At 33.3% G+C, this 18,065-nt stretch overlaps 1 protein-coding gene across 1 annotated transcript; it reads left to right on the top strand.

Annotated features, from left to right (window-relative positions):
* The first annotated feature begins 10,943 nt into the window (after positions 1–10,943).
* On the top strand, positions 10,944–11,888 carry LOC120599533 (olfactory receptor 2B6-like). Its single transcript, XM_039858629.1, has one exon. It carries the CDS (start codon positions 10,944–10,946, stop codon positions 11,886–11,888), a length of 945 nt encoding a protein of 314 aa, XP_039714563.1.
* The last annotated feature ends 6,177 nt before the right edge of the window (positions 11,889–18,065 follow it).

The following is an 18,065-nucleotide window of genomic DNA, read 5'->3' as shown; positions in this document are numbered from 1 at the left end:
AGTAAAAGCTAAAATAAATGAATGGAACTACATCAAATAAAAATCTTCTGCTCAGCAAAAGAAATTATCAACAAGGTAAAGAGACAAACATCCGAATGGGAAAACATATTTGCAAACAATGCCTCTGATAAGGGCCTAATATCCAAAATATACAAAGAACTCATACAACTCAATAAAAACAAAAAACAAATTATCCAATCAAAAAAACGGGCAGAGGACTTGAACAGACACTTCTCCCTAGAGGACATACAAATGGCCAACAAATATTTGAAAACATGCTCAACATCGCTAGCTATTAGGGAAATGAAAATCAAAACCACAATGAAATACCATCTCACACCTGTTAGAATAGCTATAATCAACAGGACAAGTAATAACTAATGCTGGAGAGGATGCGGAGAAAAAGGAACACTCATACACTGCTGATGGGACTGCAAATTGGTACAGCAACTATGGAATACAGTATGGAGTTTCTTCAAAAACCTAAGAATCGATCTACCATATGATCCAGCAATCCCTCTACTGAGTGTTTTCCCCAAAGACTTGCAAACCCATATCCAAAAAGATATTTGCACACTGATGTTCATAGCAGCATTATTCATGGTAGCCAGGACATGGAAGCAACCAAAGTGTCCTACGATAGATGATTTACTAAAGAAGCTGTGGTTCATATATACAATGGAATATTACTCAGCCATATGAAGAGATGAAATACTGCCATTTGCGACAACATGGATGGACCTTGAGATAATCATGCTAAGCGGAATTAGCCAGACAGAAAAAGTTGAAAACCACATGATATCACTTATATGTGGGATATAAACCTAAAAGTAACAAATGAACAGGACAAACAAACAGAGACTCATGGACATGGACAATAGATTGGTGGTTACCAGAGGGTTGAGGGGAAGGGGCATAGGGGAGGTAGATTGGGTAAAAGCAGTCAAATATGTGGTGACAGAAAAAAATCTAACTATGGGAGGTGAACACAGAATGTAAATATATATATGCCTTACAGTTAAAATGTACAGCTGAATCTTATTGGATTTCATTAACCAATGTCACCATAATAAATACATAAATATACAAATAAAATTTTTAATGAAGGAAACATAAAGAAGAACCAGTCATAAATGAAATCTACAATAACTGAAATGAATAATACCTGAGGAGGAACCAACAGTAGATTAAATAAAGCAAAGGATTTTTCAGTGATATAGAAGATAAGGTAACAGAAAACACCCGAACAGAAGAGCAACAACAAAAAAGAATCTGAAAAAATGAGGATAGTTTTAGGGGCCTCTGGGACAACATCAAGTATATCAACATTTTCATCATAAGGATACCAGAAGGAGAAGAGAGAGCAAGAAATTGAAAACCTATGTCAAGAAATAATGTCTGAAAACTTCCCTAACATAGTGAAGGAAATGGACATACAAGCACAGGAAGCTCTGAGAGTCCCAAACAAGATGAACCCAAAAAGGCCCACACCAATACACATAATTAAAATGCCAAAGGTTAAAGACAAAGAAAGAATCTTAAAAGCAGCAAGAGAAATGCAGTTAGTTACCTACAAGGGAGCTCCCATAAGACTGGCAGTTCATTTCTCAACAGAAACTTTGCAGGCCAGAAGGGATTAGCACAAAATAATCAAAATATTGAAAATCAAAGACCTACTACTAAGCCTACTCTACCCCACAAAGTTATCATTTAGAATTGAAGGAGAGATAAAGAGTTTCCTGGACAAGAAAAAGTTAAAGGAGTTCATCATCACCAAGCCAGTATTACAGAAACACACATATGTATACACGCACACATACACACACAATGGAATATTAATCAGACATAAAAAAAGAATAAAATCTTTCTGTTGTTGCCATCTGCAACAACAAGGATGTACCTAAAGGGTATTGTGTTGAGTGGCATAAGTCAGACAGAGAAAGACAAATGTCATATCTGGTGCTTACTTTGTGAGAATAGGAAATGGAGCTGGAGAGAGAATAAGATACTAGCTGCTGCTGCTTTTTTTTAATCTAGTTTTAACTATTCGACTTTAAATATGTTACTTTGAGAAATAAATTTCAATTTAAAAATAAAGTTTAAAAATAAAAAGATGCATATTAATAAAAATTTGGTTAAGGTTAATGTTGGTTTACAAACATTCATACTTTAAGCACACTTTTGCATAGTTGTAATTGCATTCTGTGTACATTCCTTGGGAAACCTCCCATGAAGCACACCAGTGGTGTTGATGTTTTGTCCTCATTATTGTTAAAAATACATTATTGTTAAAAATACAAAAAATATCTTCTCCCATTCAGTTGATTGTCTCTTTGTTTTGTGGGGATTTTTTTGTTTGTTTTTTTGTTGTTGTTTTTTGCTGTGCAGAAGCTTTTTAGTTTGATATAATTTTATTCATTTATTTTGCTTTTACTTCCCTTGCGTTTGAAGTTAAGTTCATTAAATTATCTGAAAAACCAAGTACCTTAAGCAAAATACTTAAGACAAGAAATACATACAATAAGGACAAACAGATTTCTCTTTCACTCCTACTCCATGTCATCATTTTCTATACTTCTTGAGATATTCTGTACACATAGTAGCAAATGTGGGGTACTTGCAAGTGTATTTTTATGCATATGTTTATGTATATGTCCATCTTGACAGGTGAATAGATAGATAACATCTTGTGTTATCTTATAAATATCCCCCTGTCATTTTTTTCACCTTAAATATATATCTTGGAGACCGTTCCAATTCTCTAGCTATAGACTTGCTTTATTATTTTTAATGAATACATATTATATTGTAAAAAGTATTTAATAACTTCAGGACTGGTGATCATTTTTGATGTTTGTAGCCCTTTGCTAATGCAAACAATGCTTCAGTGAAGGTCTTCGTCCATAATCTTTCCATGCATATGTGGAAATATCTGTCAAGTGAATGTCTTGAAAAGGAACTATTGTGCAATAGACATGTTAATTTTTACATATAAGATATAATTCTAAAACATTTTATTAAAAGCTAAAGTAAAGTGGCTTTTCAACATGACAAAAAATTTTGCTCTTGGACAATTTGATAAGTAAAAATAGTATCCCATTGTAATTTAATTTGCATTACTTGTATATATAAGGATAAGCAATTTTATCTAATACATGAAAGTCATATACAAGTCTCTGTCCCGGTCCTTTGCTATTGTTTCGATTGGATCATTGGTCTTTTCTATACTAATTTATAATAGACATGTATATATTAAGGAGTTTAGCCTTTTGTCTTTCACATTCTTCATATTTCTTTTGGAGTTTGTCACTTTTTTGTTTCATTTTGTTTATATTTGTCTGCAGAAATTTTACTTTTATATATCAAATGTATTAATCATTTTAAGATCTCTGGGTTCTCTAAGATTTTTTGTGTGATTGTAGGTCTTTTACATAATATTATCTTGTTTCTACATTAAAATTTTTCATTGTTTTGAAATTAATATATAGATAGGAATTTAATTTATGTGGATTTTTCACAAATTTTAAGTCAGTTGGCACAACCACATTCTATTGAAAAGTTCTCCTGACGATAAAAATTCCACCTTAATGATAAAGTAAATTTCCAAGCACGTTTGGGTTTATTCCTAAAATGCTATAAACTTTACTTCATATGATAATTTGAGATCAAGTTAATTTATAAGCTTCAATAACCACGCCTTTTATGACAAAGAAGTACAAAGTCTGACATCTGGGTTATTTGTTCAAGATCACAGATTTGGTATTTTTACACAATCCTAGCAGTTTCAGATCTATTGTTTTTCTGCTACTCCATAGGTACTGTGAAAGAAAAAAGAAAGGCTAATATAATGGAGATACTTGACAAAAACATATGTTGAATTTTAATTCTGATGTTCAAACCGAGAAGTCTGCATTAATAATGTTAAATGTTTTAGAACTTTAGAACTTTGTATTTTCATTTAAATATTTTGAAAAACTAGATCAAATTTGAAAGCATTAATTCCTGGTCTACCTGGCTGTGATCTTAAGCAGGTTATCAATGTTTCTGAGTTTTGGAGTTGTCATCAGCTAAATATGAATAATTAAAATGTATTTCCCTGATTGATGCAGTGGCTATAATTGTCAAATGAATCAACATATATCTTATGTTTATTAAATATCTTATATAACAAATATATGTATAGAGTCAGAATGAGGAGCCATTTGGGGGAAAACATAAATATCATATTTTTAAAAGATTACTTTCACAACCGTATGAAGTTGTTCTAGTTTTCTCAGAATAGTAAGCATATGTAAAGGGTAATTTTATCTAGTTAATAATCTATATTATAAAAATCATCTCGACAACCCCAAAAAGCAGATCTTACTAGAAATGATTTGTTTTCTTCTGAGATGACTCTCCAAACTTGCATGCCCAAAGTTTGTATTTTGTTGGAAACAGTTTCTTAATTGCTTCTCAGATTGTCTCACCTTCTAGTCCCTCTGATTTTCCTTTCCTGTACATGTTGGCAGCAGCAGATGTTAATTAGGCTGAATCTCAGAGGCTTGAATAGAATAATGGGACCAAAACAGTCATGGCATGAAAACTCCTGGGAAAGCTCTCCATGGATCACCATATGGATGGCCATAAATTACAGTTAGTTTCTTGAAGTTGACCCTTCAGTAGGTCAGAGAGAGTTTGGTTAATACTCTACAAAACTGATACTCTACAAGACTGAAAAATCCAAACAACAAATCAGTGTCTGGATATTATGTTTGAGCCACAGTTCAGTCTTCCATAACTCCCCATCTCTTTGTCACAAACTAAACAAACTGAATCCATTCAGGTAAATGCTGAATGGATTTGAGGAGGTAAGGATAGTCATACATCAGAGGTCACCTTGCTTGGTCATTTGTTGCTTTGTAAAGAAAGATAAAATGAGTATTTGGGGTGGGATTATAAGCCAATTTTTTTAATTAAAAATTGTTGATTCCACAGCCACTTATATTTTTGTTTGAGAAAACAAAAATTATAAACAGAATTATAAAAAACGTACTGACCTAGGATTCAAAATCATGTATTATTCAAATATTTGCTCTGAATTTGCTAGGTTTATATACTTGGGCAAGTCCTATAATCTTTTGGTGCCTGAGTTTCCTTTCTTCCATCATTAAAAAGTTATTCTTACTTTGAAAGATTATTATGAGAACAAAACAAGTATACATGTAAATATGTACAAAAACAACTATATATTGGTATATACTCACATATATAATTAATTATATATGTTTATGGAAAGTTTGATATGAACATTCTGGTATTTGTAAATCTTTGTTATACATTATTTTATTATGAGAAAAGTTATGTTACTATTAGTGTTGTTTACCTGTGGAACTTTGTATTTTCACTTAAATATTTTAAGATGTAACTTTTTACCACTTCTCTAGGTCCAAATTGTTATTTGCATTACAAAGTTTGTAGATAATAAGATATTGATTTTTGTGTAGAAATCAGTTGAACTCTAAAGGGCCTACCATTCAAACAAATCAAACATCCAACAGACAGAGAGCATGGCATTAAAACTATAGCAAAGATCTTTAGATTTAAAACTCATCTTTGCAAGGAGAGCTCTTAAACCTAGTGAAATTTAAATCTAGTGAGAAGAAATATCTAAAGTTCACTCATGTGTGGGATATAAAACTGAAAGCAACAAACAAACAAGACAAATAAATGAAAACTCATAAACACAGACAACAGTTTAGGTTACCAGAGAAAAAGAGGGGAGGGAAGGAGGTAGATAAGGGTAAAGGGGGTGAAATGTATGGTGACAGAAGAAGATTTAACTTTGGGTGTTGAACACACAATGCAATATACATATGATGTATTATAGAATTGTACACTTGAAACATATAATTTTATTAATATCACCCTGATAAATTTAATTTAAAAATAATAAAATGAATCAGAGGTGAAATGAATACCTGAATATTGTTTCTATTTTGTCTTATTAACATATTACATCAGAATCATATTGAAAAAGTTGTTAAATAGTGTGTTAGAATCCAAACATCCCAAAAATGGGTTCCATGTTTTCTTAAGCCATGTAGTCAGATATTTCTTCCCCGCTGCCCTTTCATTCCTTTACACATCCTATTTGCTTGAGAGGCAGAGATTCTTTTGTCTTCCCAGATCCAGTTTCTCATCCTCTGGGGGACTCATCAGCATTTTTAATTTCCTTTTTAGATAAATTAAGTTCTACTAATCTCATAATTTTCAGATACAGCCAGAAAAGGCAAGAACTCCCCAAAGTCCTTTCCAGATAAATAAATTGAGTTACTTGATTTGGTTTCACTCCTTTAATTTCTATTTTTCATTTTTTTCTCTTTATATTCACATAGTCAACAGATACTTATTTAGCAAAGCATATAAATATGCTGGACAGAACATTATTACCTTTATATATTTAACTTTTTTTCTCTCTCATTCTTTTTTCTTCATCTTCTTAACTCTACTTTCTAATGTAATCAATCTATTGCTATGTTTTTATCATTATTCATTTACCTCTATGTTCTTATAAATATTCAATATTTAGGCATGCTGTCATGTATTCTGAAAACCAATGACACATGCTACATATTCTTCTTTAATAACTTTATTGTTCACCTGTAGTATGTATATGATTTGATTTGATTTTTAACAGTACAAGCTAATCTTAGAAACTTAATAACATGTTGTCCCCATTTAGAGCGATGTAGTGGAAAAAGATAAGAATGTGAAAATAATATGACAGTAATCTTTAAAAGATAAGAGGAGAAATTCAGCTTTCTTTAGATTTAGAAAAACATTATCTGAGTGCAGGTAACTAAATAATGAGATTTTTAGTCTTTAGCAAGAAAACAATTCAGGGAGGATGAATTCTGCAATTGTCCCTTTTTTATGATTCTAACTGGATAAGAAATTATTTGAATGCTCATTAAGTGGCATCTTTCTGTAAGTAATCTTGCAACACAAAAGTGGTATTCCTTTGACCATAAAAGGTTAGGCAAAATTTGGTTCAAAAACATGTGTAAGGATAAAGTTGCTTTTTTTAAATTTTGAATCAAATATTATTTTTTATTTCTATAATAATCCTTTAATTAACTGGCAATGATATTTGTCCCATTTCTTTGGAAATATAATGTAACACAAAATATAATTATATTTCCAAGGCTCTATTCCTGAAGTCTCGCTACCATAGGATAAGAAATAGAAGAAAAAAAGGAATTGGATAAGAGCAGTTTCACATGAAGGGTGTTATTATAGAAATAAGAAATGATAAGGTTTACAAAAGTAGGATCTCAAAAAATAATCAACTTAATTTTCCACACTGGGTCACAGGCATCTGAAAATTTCCGGAATTATTCATATGTAATTTTACCATGTAAGTAGTCCTATTAATATTTTAGTTACTGCTTATATTTCTCTTTATATTATATATTATACTATATAGTTTTCTCTTTAATTTACAAAGAATATCCATACCCAATTGTCATAAATGCACCATGGAATTATGCAAGTACATATTTTGATCTTAGTCTCTAGGAGAACAAATCTAGTAGTCACAAGGGTATAAAATGACATATTCAAAGTCTATTTTTAGCAAGTAAAGTAAATGATTTATTGGTTGATTAGTTGCATCATCTTAGAACTAGCAATAAAAATCTTAAAATGTTTATATTAAGAGTAAAGTGGGATATATTTAAACTCTGCTTTGGCTTCTTAGGCTTGGAATGAAAAAGTAAATGATGCATCTGGGTTCTGTTTTGATGAAATAATGAAACTGATTGAGGTCATAAGTGAAAAGAAATCATAAAATCAAAATGCAAATGTAATCTAACATATCAGAACACCAAAGAAAAGAATTTCATAGTTGGTTTCAATTGAATTCAAATTAATTAAAATGTAATAAATAGATATTAAGTTTAACATATAATCTTGCTTCTATAAATCATGTTTACTCTTATAGAGTATGTAATCAATCTAGTCAAGAAAATGGGCCCGGTACAGAAACTAAGACATATACATATACATATACATATACATATACATATACATATACATATACATATACATATACATATACATATACATATACATATACATATACATACAATAAAATGTAGAGTGTATCATAAGAGAATTACAAATAAAGTGCTATGGAGGATTAGTAAAGAAGTATACTAGGAAATATTTAAGAACATTTTTGTACTTGAAATGATCCTTACAGCAGCAGTCCCCAACCTTTTTGGCACCAGGGACTGGTGCTCCTATCAGAATCCAATGCCTGATGATCTGAGGTGGAGCTGAGGCAGTGATGCTAGTACTGGGGAGCGGTTGCAAATACAGATGAGCTCTGCTGGCTCATCCTCTGCTCACCTCCTACTGTGCAACCTGGTTCTCAACAGGCCACAGACCGCTCGCTACCAGTGCATGGCCCAAGGGTTGGGCACTCCTACCTTACAGGATGAATAGAATTTCACATCAGCATAGACAGAAGTAGGACGTTTGGCTGGATTAGTGGATATTCCTACATGGTTTAAGCCATTATTATAGGAGGCCTTGAGTCTAAGGCTGCATTTTAATATAACATGTTAGATAGAATATGGAGATCCACCGAAGAATTTTGAGCTAACATGCATAAATCAGATTTGGACTAAGGAAAGATTATTTTCCAAACATGCTAGAATGCTTTGAAGATGAAAGAGCAATTCCTGGTGGGGAGACCAGTTTGAAAGCTGGAGACCATAGAACATTGAAGTATTTTCTATTTGTTTAACGTTTTTGGACAGATATTGATTTAATGGAGAGATACAAGAGACAATGTTAAAGAAGAATGGACCCAGGTCGACAACTTGAATGACACATGGGCAATTACAATTCAGAGATAATGATTAGGCTCTGGGTACCAAAAAAATTGAGGTTCTATAAATGAAGCAAAGAAATTTGAAGTGTGAAGTAGATAGATAATGAGCTCCACTTGGATTTAGTGATTCTGAGATTTGGGCTGTGAAACAAGTATTTCTCCTTATCATTTCTCACTGTCACATATTTCTTCCACACTATCTAATTCCATAACTCAATCACACCAACAATAAAAATAGACCTGGAAATTAAGTCCATTAATCCTACTAAGTTAGGAGCATAAAATGAATACTATGTAAGGACAACTAAGAAGATCACAAAAATAAGTAATCAGAGGTTCCTGGGCCATTTTCCTAGCAGTCACATCATGTTTACTATGTCTCAGTAGATATTTCTAAATTATCTACCTATTGCAAATATCATTAAATATTGTGCATAGATTCACAAAAATAAGAAAATTCCAGTATTTTAGGAAATTCATTGGGCAATAAATAATATTTATTAATAGTTATTTAATTATAAGCATATGAAAAAACTGGGTTATATATGCAATTTACATTATGTTACTTAAGCCTATGAGGTGGGTATAATTATGCTCATTTTTAAGATGAGAAAATTGAAGTTCAGAAAGATTAAATGACATCTCCAAAGTCACACAATTAATAAATGAAATGACTAAAATAGAAAGGAGGAAGAAAATACCTTTTGTGAAATAACCAGAGAAAAATACAAAGCAAATTTGCTGTAGTGTGAGTCAAATTGAAAGAAATTTACAATTTTAGAGAATGGAAAAATTTGTCATTAGAGTTATTCTTCAGAAATTTTATAATAAAAGAATTGTGTGATTTGGATGGGGGAAGAGTAGTCCAGAGGCAACTTGGATGATAGAAATAGTATAAGTAAGTAATAAATGACAATAAAAAAGAGTGGGGGAATGTTTAAATGTATATATGTTGGTGATTATCCTGAGAGATTAGAAATTGATTGAAAATTATTATCCCAGAATATGATTGTACTTATAATGGTTTATTTCTTAATCTGAGTGGTGATACAGGGGTATGTATGTATTGCTCTCCTTCCCTTTTTTTTTATATCTAACATATTACAAAAGAATAAAAGAGAACTGAAATCATGAAAGAAAAAAAGAAATTTCTATGCAGTCCCAAATTTCAGAGAGCCAAATATTTGAAACCCTTACTGGTGATTTCACTCAGGAGTTAAAATTCCATCAAATTTATCCATACCAGAGGGTAGGGGAGGGGAGAAGGGGAAAATTTTTAAATCATTTCTTCAATTTAATTAATTAATTAATTTAAAAGAATTATCCAGGTATTTTTGAAGTAGCATTTTCACAATAAGCAAGGTCTGAGGCCTGATTATTTTGGCTGTATGTTATCTTGTTTGAATTTTTTGTTTGTTTCCCCTATTTTAAAATTTCTGAATAAGATCAGTATTAATGCTTAGAAGGTATAAAAAGAATTCTGACACTTCATCCTTTCATTGTGCAAATTTTATAAAGTGCTCCAGTCCCCATACTATTTCTGACCAAGGTTAATTTGAAGAAAATGAAGATGCCAAGATGCCTTGGCTCTGCCCTCAGCTGCTGATCCACCTGCCTTTTTCCTGTTGTCCTTTTTTCTACCTATATTTTGGAAGCTCTAACTTTTCTCAATTTGTTTTAATCTATATTCTGTTGTTGTCATTAAATATTCATGACACGTAGGGTTGATGATAGTCTATTGAAACCTTTTAGAAGAGAAGACATCAAAATCTGAAAGGAGTGAGTAGCTAATAAGAGACGCTCATTAAGTAAGCAAAATATCCAAAGTACTTTGCTGATCTTCTCTTTATTATTTTCTCAATAATTTCTCAATATTACTGTGACGATGTTGACTCGACATTTTACCATAATCAAGATATAGTTGTAGGTTACAGCAAAAATAAGAATTTCATCTCAGCACCTCTGATTTCTAATTCTCAGCGGCTTCCTTTTACCATTGATGCCCATCCCTAGCAGTGGGTGTTTAGAAGTCTCATCTGGAATTCCACCTATTAGTGCCAATATGTGGATCAACAATCAGAGCTCACTAGATGATTTTATCTTATTGGGATTCTCTGACCATTCATGGCTGGAGACACCACTCCTTGTTCTCTTTCTGGTTGCCTACATCTTTGCCCTATTTGGTAATATCTCCATTATCCTAGTTTCTTGCCTGGATCCCCAGCTTGATAGTCTCGTGTACTTTTTTGTCTCAAATCTATCCCTTCTGGATCTCTGCTATACTACCAGTACTGTTCCACAGATGCTACTCAATCTTAGGGGACCAGAAAAAATCATTAGCTATGGTGGTTGTGTTGCTCAACTCTATATTTTCTTGGCCTTGGGGTCTACTGAATCTATACTTCTAGCTATCATGGTCTTCAACCATTATATTGCTATTTGCAAGCCCCTTCACTATCCAGTCATCATGAACCAGAGACGCTGTATCCATATGTCTGCTGGGACCTGGATTAGTGATTTTGCTAACTCCCTTGTCCAGTCCACTCTCACAGTGTTGGTCCCAAGATGTGGACAGAGGGTGATAGATCATTTCTTCTGTGAAGTTCTTGCTCTTTTGAAACTAGCCTATACTGATATTCATGTGAATGAGTCTGAGCTCAATGTGCTAGGGGCTTTACTACTTCTGGTACCACTCACCCTCATCTTGGGCATTTATGTGCTCATTGCTCGGGCAGTAATGAGAATCCACTCAACTGAAAGTCGCTGGAAGGCCTTTAATACCTGTGTTTCACATTTGCTGGTGATTTTCCTCTTCTACTTTACAGCCATCAGTATGTATGTGCAGCCTCCCTCTAGTTATTCTCATGACAGAGGGAAGATTATGGCTCTCTTTTATGGAATTATCACACCTATACTCAATGCATTTATCTACACATTGAGGAACAAGGATGTGAAGGCTGCCCTGAGAAAGACACTGACTAAGGAGTTTTGGGTCAAGACAAGATGATCTCTGAAAAGAATACCTGAGAAGCAAGGATGAATGTGTTTGCTTTTCAAAGATGTCAGACATAGAAGTGATGAGATAACAGTATATTAAGTGTCATAAACTTCACAATTGGAACAGAACCAAGAAACAAACAATCAACTCTTGGTGATCTCTACCTGTTTTACAATAGTGAATCCTACCAAGTCATGTCACTTTTCTCTCTAACCTTAACCACTAGTTAACTTGGTTTCAGGAGAGAAAAATGTTGTAATAGCTAGAGAAAAAACTATTTAGAAAGGATAGTATATTTGGCATAAATTATTCCTAAATAAATCCAAAGTAAATTAGAAATGATTTCATCTTCTCAAAAAACATACAACTACTAATCTGAATTAACTCTAATCGACATATATTGACAGCATTTAGTTATCTTCCAACATGCAATGTCCCATTGTGTCATCCACCAAAGGCTTTTTTAAAGCCCAAGAGGCAAGTGAACTCAAGAGACATTTAGGAAGGTCAAAAGTTTATAAGATAGAAATATGTAAAGGGAAATCGATGAAAAAACTTAGAGACAGTGACTTTAAATAAAAATTATTTTGCCAAAAATCTTAATCTTATGCTTTTATGTAAACAACAATGAGGTCATGTCAATACAAATAAAACTTAATCTTGAGGAAAAGAGAAAACAGTGAGATGCTTTTGACAATGAACAGTGGTGGAAAAACCTAAGGTGAAAAATGTTCTAACTCAGGAAAACAATGATTCGAGAGTTTGACAAGGTAGCTTCCTTCACCACTTAACTAAATTAGTCCTACTTCAATGTGGAGGTTATGAGAATATTATATGAGAATATCATTCAAAGTTTTAGTTGATCTATTAGTTTAAAAAAAAAAAAAAAGTTTTGTGGGGATGGCTCCATAGTGTAATGGTTAGCACAACTGCTCTACATGCAGAAGGTCCTGGGTTCACATCCCAGGTGGAGCTGGGGCCCCTGAGTGCACTGGGGTTGCCAGGCCCTGGGCATGTAGGGGGAGATGCCCTGCCTTCAAAGATCCAGTTCTTAATAAGAGGGAGACATCCATAGGTCAGAGGTGGAAGTGGTGGGGAGGGGGGAAAAAAGTTTTACGTGATATTCTCAAGATCCATCCACATTGTCTCAAATGGCAGTATTTCATCTTTTCTTATGGCTGAGTATATTCCATTGTAGGTATGTACCACATCTTCATGAGAATATCATGCTAAGTGAAATAAGTCAGATAGAAAAAGTCAAGAACCATATGATTTCACTTATATGTGAGATATAAAACAAAAAACAAAAAATAAAGAAATAAGACAAATGAACAAAAACTCACAAACACAGACAATACTATGATGGATACCAGAGGGAAAGGGGAGTAAGGGTGGTAGAAGAGGTCAAATATATGGTGGTGGAAGGAGAGTTGACTAGGTGGTGAATACACAATGCAATATACAAATAATGATTATAGAATTGTACACTTGAAACCTATAGTATCTTATTAGCCAATGTCACCCAATAAATTTAATAATTTTTTTAAGTTTTATGGCTCCTGGCTATAAACTGTCTCACAAATAACATATTAGTCAAAGGTAACTAAATGGAGGGCAAGAATTCAATGTTATTGCCTAAAATGCAAATTGAATATCATACTTTATTAATAGGTATATGAGGCCCCATCAACAGAGTGATGTATAAGCCTTTGGGGGAAAACCATTCATCACCTTTAACTATAGTTTCTTTGCCACCAGATAGGAATACTAACACTTGCCTTAATTCAAAGGTGTGTAAAAGTATTTTTCTCAAATGATACTAAATTTAATATTTAATATTGTAGCTATGTTTTTCATAAAACAAATCTAAATAATAAAATTTTAATTCTAACTTCATAGAGTTCTACCTTATTTTCTATTTGATGATTTATAAAAAAATGAACTAATCATTCGTTCTGAGTCATCAATACAATTTCTGTCATTCTCTCCCTTTCAATACACATACTCAAGCTTTCTTTACAAAATTATCCTTTCCAAAGTACAATTTTTCCATAAATACATTTAATCATTTTTACTTATTTTAGTTCCTTGTAGCTATTTCAAAATAATGGATCATAGTCCCTTAATAAGATATGCTCTAAGGTCTTGACAAACATGAACAATTTTCTGAAAATCCTTCAGTGTGTTCATTGAATTCCTTAATTTGGGGAAATAAATACAGTGATGGTGTGAATTCCAGGATAGGAAATAAGTTGTTATATGACTGGGAACATTAGTGATTACTAGAGTTCAACACTTGGTCAGAAATTATGAAAATTTAGAATTGCAAATATTGGAGAGAGGATATAATACAAAACATGCATAAAATCTCCTCCAAAAGATAAAATATTGGTCTTTTCCTACTCAACATGTTTAACTGCATTTAAAATTTGTCTTTTAAACAAATTAAATTCATTAACTCCAACTGAATTGGTACTCTCTCCTCAAATGGTCCTATTTGAACACTTCACCATGTACATTGTCTTTCACTATAACTTCTTCCTAAGCCTATGTAATATTCATATTTGTAACTTCTCATATTTCATCTGATTTCTCTGTCATACTTTGGACCTGATAAATGTTCAGTAAATACATCCAACATAATTGGATCTAGAATTGCCTCTTTCTTCTCCCCAAGGACCACTGCAACCCTTTCCTACTTTTAGAAAGAACAACGCAAAGCTCTATTTCCAGCCAATGAAGTAAAGCTTTCACTTCACTTTCTGTGGCCCAGTTGCAAGGCAGGTAAAGCAGAAACATGAAAAAAGCTTTTGGAAAAAGGATGGCCCTTGGTTATACAAGAGAAAGAGAGTCTATTTCCTCAGTTTTAATGCAATCTGGAAAAAGATTCTAAACATTAAAAATAAATTTGATCATATCATTTCTAACAACTTACAATTTATTGTTATAGAACCTCATATCAAAATGATATAAAATATAAAATACATTCTATTATTAAGAAAACATGTTTACAGTATTAATTTATTCTATTAAAATGATGTGCTTCTTAGAGGTTATATATGTTGTACTTCTCAGAGGGTATTTGAAGTCACTAAATTTTTATTGATATCTCAATTAGAGAAACGTGGATTAAGTATAAATGATTATAGAAAGAAGTCAAAAGACAATAAATCAAAATGAAAGCTAGACTTTTCACCCATGAAATATAAGCCTGAATGATCAAGTTTTATTTATTTTTGTGCAGTTCATATCAGCATTTTATTATGCAAAGCCGTAAATTTGATATTACAGTAAAAATAAAATTGGTTTCCTAAAAAAAATGCTACATTTTCTTGGATTTTTAGTTTTACTTAAAAGTCTAGATAAATTTCATAATAATTGAACATTGAAAGTACTGTTTTGTATTGCAACAAACATGAATATTTTGTGTCGTGGAAGTTGCATATATTTTTAAACAAAAACAGGTCCTCAAAGAAATTTAGTGCTAATGCAAACGACTGTTCCAGATATGTCCCCAAAACCCTAGGGGTATATTTTGAGTCATGTTTAATGTTCTAGATATATCAATTTTATATCTATTTATAGATATAAAATTAAAAGTTTGATTTTTTATTTTATAAATATAATTAACATTTCTGCATAAACGCTCCCTAATATTTTAGAAGTTTATATGTTTAAATACACAATTAAATGAATTATAGTACATATACTATCAAGCGGGCAAATCAATATAGAGTAATGTTGAAAATATGATTAAGGAAGAAATCTTTTTAATATTCCTGAAAGTAATACTAAAAAAGTAAATTTATTAAATATTACATTTGTAAATTTTGTATATATTAGTAAGTCATTAAATAGAAAATATTTTGTGATATAGAAAGAACAGTAGAGAAGCATATTTAATAAGGTAAAAACATTTGTTTCCAAGTCTAGTATCTGCTGTTTATTAGAAGTTCACTAGGAAATTTCCAATAATGTCAGAAACAAACAAACAAAGAATTCCTACTCTTACCATAATTTTTGATTATTGCGTTGGACTAACCAAATGCTATAGACTGAACGTTTGTGTCCTCCCAAAATTCATGTTGAAACTTAAGCAGGTTGATACTTTTTTCTTGTATTTTCCAGTAGGTGACGCACAAACCTCTAGCACTATCCAGGCCTCCAGAATCTCTGATGTGTGGCAAATAAAACGCCCATTATTCCCTCGGGAGCTGTGTGTCTCCTCCTTGACCGGGTCGCCTCAGTCCCAGGGCTCCACCCCCATAGAAGAATGTGGTGAGCAATGGGGTTCTGAACCCTGGAGAGGCCCTGAAGTCCCTGTGCTGCCCTAGTGGCCAAGTGCAGTGTTGCTCAGCCTGCAGTATCCCATGTGCCTCTGCCAGAATCAGCCTCAATGGTTGGGAGTGGGGTGGGTTGGGAGAGGCTGCCAGTGTGCCTGTGGCTGTTTTACTCCCAGTAATAGCGACCACCGGGCCTCAGCTGCCTGGTCTTTATCTCCACCCCTGTTACTGGGACCAGCTGCAGTGTGCGTCTGCCACTCAGAAGCTGTTTCCTCAGTTGCCAGGGCAGCAGATTCCCTGGTCTCTTGCCTGAGATTCGCTGCTGCAGTTTCCCCTGGGGCCTGCTGCTAGCTCTGAGAAGGTGGAGGAAGGTGGCCAGGCTCTGTGACTCCACTTTCTGCCTGGCAATGGCAGTTGCCAGAACACAGCAGTTGCACCCATGTATTTCATCTCTGCCCTGATTACTGAGTTCTGCCACTTTAGTGTATGCTGATCACTCAAGCAGGAATGGTCGTGGCTACAGAGAGTGGATGCTATAACCTGATTCATCCCCTCTCTCTGAGTCCAGCAGGGAGCTCTGGGCTGCCTCCACAGCACCCATCTTCACTCCTCTCCCTTTTCTCCTCCCTTGCTTGTCTGATTAGCTCACTTCAGATGCTTTGATGCACAGGTCTCTCAGAAGTGTCTGTGTGTTAAGCTGGGAATCTTACATTGGATTATAGCTGTTCAACTTGTTACAGTTTCAGGGTGAGAGCTCAAAGGGACTCCTTATACTACCATGCTTCTGATGTCACACCTCATATGTTGAAACTTAATCCCCTTATTTCTATGTGGGACCTTTGGGAGATGATTAGTTCATGAGGGTAGAACACTTATAAAAAAAAATTTTTTTTTAAAGCCCAGAGAGCTCACTTCCTTTTCTGCCATGTGAGCACACAATGAAAACATAGCTGTCTAAGAAGCAGGAAGCCCTCATCAAACATCATATCTGCTAGTGCCTTAATCTTAATTTTTCCAGTCTCCCATTTGATGATAAATTTCTGTTATTTACAAACAAGCCAGTATATGCTATTTTCTTTCTTTCTTCTTTCCCTCTCTTTAATGCTCACTTTCTTTTTCTTTCTTTCCTTCTTTTTTCTTTTTTCTCTCTTTTTTCTTGTTTCTTGCTTCTAATTTCTTTCTTACCTTCTTAATATCTTACTTTATTAAATTTTGGGAGGTGACATTTGTTAATAAAATTATATAGGTTTCAAGTGTACAATTCAATAATATGTCATATGTATATTGCATTGTTTGTTCACACCGAAAGTAAAATTTCCTTCCATCATTATATATTTGACCCCCTTTACCCTTATCTACTATCCCCTCTCCTCACTTCCCTCTGGTAAACACTAAACTGTTATTCGTGTCCATGAGTTTCTGTTGATTTGTCTTATTCATTCATTGCTTTCAGTTTTATACCCAACATATGAGTGAAATCATATGGTTCTCAAATTTTCTGCCTGACTTATTTTGCTTAGCATGATAATCTCGAGATTCATCCATATTGTCATAAATGGCAGTATTTCATCTTTTCTTACGGCTGAGTAAAATTCCATTGTATATATGAACCACATCTTCTTAATCCAATCATCTATTGAAGGACACTTTGGTTATTTCCATATCTTGGCCACTGTGAATAATGCTGCAATGAACATCAGAGTGCATATGTCTTTACAGATAAATGTTTTCAAATTTGGGGGGTAAATATCCAGAAAAGGGATTGCTGGGTCATATGGTAATTTTATTCTTAATTTTTTTAGAACCCTTCATGCTGTTTTCCATATTGAGCGTACCAATTTAAATTCCCACCAGCAGTGTGTGAGGGTTCCTTCTTCCTCACAACCTCTTCAACACATAATAA

Source organism: Pteropus medius, unplaced genomic scaffold, assembly GCF_902729225.1.
Source record: "Pteropus medius unplaced genomic scaffold, Ma_sr-lr_union100, whole genome shotgun sequence".
NCBI lineage: Eukaryota > Metazoa > Chordata > Mammalia > Chiroptera > Pteropodidae > Pteropus > Pteropus medius.
The sequence above is the reverse complement of the archived record's forward strand: the minus strand, read 5'-3'. Positions and strand labels throughout refer to the sequence as shown.